Source organism: Arachis hypogaea, chromosome 12 (assembly GCF_003086295.3).
Source record: "Arachis hypogaea cultivar Tifrunner chromosome 12, arahy.Tifrunner.gnm2.J5K5, whole genome shotgun sequence".
Taxonomy (NCBI): domain Eukaryota; kingdom Viridiplantae; phylum Streptophyta; class Magnoliopsida; order Fabales; family Fabaceae; genus Arachis; species Arachis hypogaea.
The window spans coordinates 26,332,486-26,338,854 of record NC_092047.1 but is presented as its reverse complement, the minus strand read 5'-3'; the positions used below and the strand labels follow the sequence as shown (position 1 = coordinate 26,338,854).

Below are 6,369 nucleotides of genomic sequence, written 5' to 3'. Positions count from 1 at the left end.
TGAATCCATATTTTTGGGTAATTAACTAATGATTTTCGAAAAGATTTGGGTTTTTGGATGATTAACAGTTGGCTTTTGAAAAGATTCATAAGACGAGTAATGTTACTGAAATCGAAAAAACAGTTTTCTTTTAAATATCCTTATGACAACTCTTAAAAACCTTCTACTAAGAACCAGCGAGGACGATGTTCTCACCCCCTACAGATTTTCCTTTTCAGGACAGACGAAGAGTTTAAAGAGTTTCTTTTGAGCATCTGATTGTATTCTATATTATTGTATATACATTTATAGTTTTTCCTCGCCTCTATTATTATATTTGCAAGAGGGATAGGAATTGTAATGATATATATGTATGTATATTTATAAGTTACTTGTATAAGAAGATTTGTATGTATATATATATATGAGGATTGTGATTTGTATTGGGTTATATATGCATGCTTGGTTGCAATAAAAAGTATTTCTAGTTTTTTCAAAGAAAACAGCGATACAATTTCGAGTTGAAGGCTCATATCTTATTATTAAATATATGGAAGTCATCGTAATATTCTCGTTATCAGAGTGACGTAGCCAGAAGCGTGATATTCTCATAGTGAGGGTGTTACACTAACCTTTAACAAGAGAGGTTTAGTTACTCATGGTAGAAAAGAAAACTAAACTAGAGAGAGGTGGTGGCAGATAGTGTATGATCCGTGTCTGTTAGTTGGGATCTGAAGAACTTCCCCCCAGATGATCCTAGATGTGAACCTTATTTACTTATTTATATCCTAAGTCCTAACTAGAATTCAAACTCAAAAACTAATATAATATTATCTTTTAAGTTAACTTATTCAAATCTAATCTAATCCTAACAACCAAATCTTAACTTTCTAGAAGAGGTTGTTGCTAACTAATCATTTAAATATTGAATCTTGATTTGAATTGAAGCTTCCTAGGAGTTGGTTATGCATTGGAGCCGGGCTTGGTGAAGTGGCGTTGGGTTTGAAACACATTTTGGAATCTTGGAAGTGACAAAGGCACTTGAAGCCGGGTTCCAAGTATATAGAAAAGTGGTGAAGTTGAGCATAAAGCAAAATTGAGCAGTTGGAGCCGGGCTCCAAGTCTTAGTGATGGCGCCCAACACCTACAATTGGAGAGCCGGGCTTGAGCCCTTTATTCTTCCTCTCAGTGCATGAAGGCGCTGGCCTTCTATTCTTTGATGCTAGGCGCCACTCCTTGCAGCCGGGCTTCAGGTTTTGGCCTCCAGCTTGGCATTCTAGGCATTGGGCTTGTCTTCTTTGGGTCCGCGCTTCCAAGCTTTTTTTGTGTTGATTTTCATCTTGATTTGCTTGATTTTATCCTAAAAACACAATTATTCTAACACAATTCCAAATATATGATTAGTTTTCAAAACATCACTAAAAACATAAGGATTTGATTCAAAAACTAAGAAAATTAATAAAAAAGAAGCTTTAAAAGTGATTAAGATGACGTGCCATCAACCTACAGCGGCAAGTCTCGTCCGTCCAAGACGCCCAGCGACCAACCTCCTTCTCTAAGGCAAATTGAAGCAGTTATCTCTGTCCGCCACTGTCAACACATACCAAGATGAGTTCTATTGTTTTGATTTTGCTTGCTCTTTGATATACTATTTTGATTTTGAATACAGGACTGTGTTAATTATTGAACTCATTTTTAATCGTTACTCTTCGTATATATATTTATTATATTAATATAAATTATTTAAAAAAAATAAGAGAAAGAGAGAAGGCGGACTAACTCGCCAGTCCATCCTTTGACAGAATGAGGGCGGGGCAGATAACCTATTTTGTCACCCTTAACCAGCCAATCTCATTCTTTAATAATATATGTGCTAATTATTATATATATGGCTTTCATTAAATAGGTTATATCAATTTAATTTAATGGTACTATTTATTATTAAATTAATTGTATTTTTAATTGTGAATAAATATTAATATAATTTTTATTGAATATTTATAAATTAAAAAATAAAATATATTTTATTAATCGCAATATATATTTTTAATAAATATTTATAGTATATAATAAATTTATCTTTTTATTTTTGTTAAAAAGTATTTTTATTTTACGTTCAAATTACAACATAAAATAAAATAAAAAAAATAACTATTAGCATTCTGAACCAATGAACCATTAGACACCGAAAAAAAGAACATATGAACTATTCTATTCTTTAGGATTAGTGATCTGAGGCTTTAATCGGTTGAATTAATGTTGGATCCACAATAATACATGTTTTATTATTATTAGAGTCACAACATCCTTTTTCGTAACAGATGTTTTAGACATCAACAGAGTTGCACCCTTTAAAAGATTATAAATTCATAATAGAATAATTTGAATTCTTTTAGTAAAAAATGAATATTGTAACAATTTTTTAAAGATATGAACATTGTACATAATATTATTATTTTTTAATATTTTTTATTATAAAAAGAGAAATCTTTGCTTTTCGTTTAATTTTACTCTTCGTCATAATATTACCGAGAATAATAAATTAATAAGATAAGTTTGTTCATTTTTCAGGATCTAAATTGTTTTCTTTTTGTTTTTCTTTTTCAAGCTTTTTTAATAAGAACTGCTGTGCCTAATTGATCCGGGCCGGGAACACCTCTTGTTTTCGTAACCCGGATATGTCTCTTTATTTTTTGCATACACCCGGGTATGTCTTTGCGCTTGGAGGAGTTTATCACTTCCAAGTTTTTTATCATCTTTGGTGGCGTGTGGGCCGGATGACGCCATTTCCTTTCGGTCTTGAAAGTAGAAAGTCTATTGGACTGCATTTGTTTATAGAGATGGGATAAAGATATAAAATTGTATTTGATATGTGATATATAGATAAAACATTATAATTAAGAATATTGAATTAGTGAGATATAATTTATTTTTTTTTATTATTTTTTATCATTTTTATAATTATACTTTTTATTATTATATTTTTTTAAAAATTTTTAAATAAAAAAATAGAATAAATTAAATTTTTATAATTTATTCTATTTTATTATCAAATAAAATATAAAGTTTCTATCATTCACATTTTTTTTTTAGTATCTCGTTTTCTTCTGTTTTAAAAAATAAACTCTCATAAGCATTGCACACAGTCGACACATTTTTGTGTTACCCCAAAATACAAAAACGCATAGATTTTGTGTATCAAGGTTTTCACACACATTCAATTGATTTTGATGGCACCGTAAATCTTCTGAAGCAGCTAAAAATAAAACGTTATAACAATGCCAGGACCGCATGCTCTTTCACTTTGTACACATGTAATCCAAAAACTATATAGTCAAAATACATGCATATTAACTTATTATAATTTATAATTCAATCTTTAATTTTTATTAACGGGTATAACAATAATAATAATTTAGTTCTTTTATAAATTTTTTAAAAGAAAGCAATAAATAAGCATAATCCTTCTTGCTTTGTTGATCATTGCAAGGAGAATATCCATATAAAGCATAGCCATTCCAAGTGTTCTTGTTGACATCACCTAAGCATGGTAGATATATAGGATTCAACGCCCGTTATTAGCCATAACTATGCTGTCTGATTAATTAATTATTTTTCAGTAACTTCAATTTGTAACTATGTATGTAATGAAGTTAATGAACATATATAAATACCGAGAGGAGGCATACATATATGATTGCAACTAAAAGGCCACAAATAACAGCAAGCCAATTAGGTATCGTTAACCATGGGGTTAGAAGTTCTTGAGGCCCTTGATTCAGCTCGAACGCAATGGTACCACGTAACAGCCATAGTGATAGCAGGCATGGGGTTCTTCACCGATGCCTACGATCTCTTCTGCATCTCCACCGTTTCAAAGCTCCTCGGCCGCTTGTATTACTTCGACCCTTCTTCGCAAAAACCAGGAAAGCTACCACTGAAGGTTAACAACTTCGTCACCGGCACGGCCCTCGTCGGAACCCTGGCAGGCCAGCTAGTCTTCGGCTGGCTCGGGGACAAACTGGGAAGAAAGAAAGTGTACGGAGTCACACTCCTTATCATGGTGACGTGTGCCATATGCTCTGGCCTTTCTTTCGGTTCAACTTCAAAGTCGGTGATGACATCATTGTGTTTCTTTAGGTTCTGGCTTGGGTTTGGTATTGGTGGTGACTACCCTCTCTCCGCTACCATCATGTCGGAGTACGCAAATAAAAGGACACGTGGCGCTTTTATAGCTGCAGTCTTCGCGATGCAAGGCGTGGGAATAATCTTTGCCGGGTTGATGTCCATGTTGTTATCAGCCATCTTCATGAGCAACTTTCACGCGCCCACTTATGAGGAGAATCGCGTGTTGTCAACGCAGCGCGAGGCCGATTTCCTATGGCGGATAGTACTCATGATCGGTGCAGTCCCAGCAATGCTCACGTACTATTGGAGAATGAAGATGCCTGAAACTGGAAGATATACAGCTATAATTGAAGGTAATGCTTCCTCTCATGTATATTCTAAGCTTACAGGGATACAAAGAGATTTTTTTATTTTTATTTTTATTTTACAGTGAGTATCTTCCCTAATTTTAGAAAAACTTGTTTATTAACTATTTTTAGTATTTTTTATTATTATTTAATCATTATAAATATTAAATTATTTTTAATAAATAAATTTTATTAATTTATATATATAAATTTTAAAAAATATAAATATAAATTATATATTTATTACATATAAAATATTTATAAATATTAATAAAAAAATAATAATATTTATTAATCATATAACATTATAATTTTATGTATTATTTAAATATGAATGTGCTTGTTTTTATTAAAGGTAATGCAAAGCAAGCTGCTGCTGACATGGCTAGGGTTTTGGACATTGAGATCCAAGCGCAACAAGATAAGATAGCGGATTTCAAAGCGGCGAACGATTATCCCTTGATGTCCAATGAATTCTTCCAGCGTCACGGTCGTCACTTAATTGGAACAATGTCTACTTGGTTCTTGTTAGACATTGCATTCTACAGCCAAAACCTTACTCAAAAGGACATTTTTCCAGTAATGGGACTCATACCAAAGGAGCTTAAGATGAATGCTATACAAGAAGTGTACCAGACCTCACGTGCAATGTTCGTGATTGCCTTGCTTGGAACCTTCCCTGGATATTGGTTCACTGTGTTCTTCATCGAGAGGCTTGGTCGCTTCAAGATACAACTCATCGGTTTCTTCATGATGTCTTTCTTCATGTTCGTCATTGGTGCCGAATATAACTATGTCAAGGCCCACAAGAATGTTTTTGCTCTTCTTTATGGCCTGACATTCTTCTTCGCCAACTTTGGGCCCAACAGCACCACCTTTGTTCTTCCGGCTGAGTTGTTCCCCACGCGCGTGAGGAGCACGTGTCACGCGCTTAGCGCCGCGTCGGGGAAGGCTGGCGCTATGGTGGGGGTATTTGGAATACAGAGCCTCACTGTGGATAATGAGGTAGGTCAAATCCGAAAGGCAATGCTGCTTTTAGCAGTAACCAATTTGGTAGGCTTCTTCTGCACGTTCTTGGTTACTGAGACAAAGGGACGTTCTCTAGAAGAGATTTCTGGTGAAGATGGTGGTGATAGCGAATTCACGGCAACACCACCTGTTGGTAGAGTTTCTATGACACGACAAAGATCCGAAGAAACAATGTGAAAAGGAGATATAATGTGAATTCAATTATTATGTAGTACACACTCCATCAATGTTTTTCAACAACTACAACGTAATAAGTAGGGGCCGAAATCAATAGATTTTGGTGTCTGTCTAAATGCTTTATAAATAAGTCCACTATTGAAGATAAGCATGCATAAAACTAATGTTGTGTATTATTTATTTAACAATGCTACAGCTTACATCACGAATAAATATTATTATTTTTGGTTAGTACTTAATTAATAATAATTTATATTTATATTTATAAATATTTTATATATAAAAAAAATATAATTTAATAATTTATATTTATATTTATTAAAATTTTATATAATGAATAATACAATTTGTATCTATTAATTAATATAATTTACATTTATAATTTTTTAAAATTTACATACATAAATTATAAAATAATAATTTAATATTTATATTAATTAAATAATAATAAAAAATATTAAAAATTAATAGTCTCCAAGAGTTTTTTTTATTTATTTTTTTCCCTCTTCTACCCTTTATTATCCCTTTTCTTCCTTTTGGTTAATGTTATATTTGATCTCCATTTTTGTGAAATTTGAAATATAAATAAAATGAAGTTTAATTTATTTATAAATAATACGTGAAACTTGTAGCTTAAAAATTAAAATCCATTTCTTTTTCATATAAAAGTTAAGTTTTATAATAACATTCTTCCTTTTCCATTCTCAAT

The 6,369-nt window shown here is 32.1% G+C and overlaps 1 protein-coding gene across 1 annotated transcript; it reads left to right on the top strand.

The window, feature by feature from the left end:
- The first annotated feature begins 3,678 nt into the window (after positions 1-3,678).
- LOC112727203 (low affinity inorganic phosphate transporter 4) lies at positions 3,679-5,891 on the top strand. The gene is made up of 2 exons (XM_025776872.3): positions 3,679-4,460; positions 4,810-5,891. Exons 1-2 carry the CDS (start codon positions 3,728-3,730, stop codon positions 5,658-5,660), a joined length of 1,584 nt encoding a protein of 527 aa, XP_025632657.1. The 5' UTR covers positions 3,679-3,727; the 3' UTR covers positions 5,661-5,891.
- The last annotated feature ends 478 nt before the right edge of the window (positions 5,892-6,369 follow it).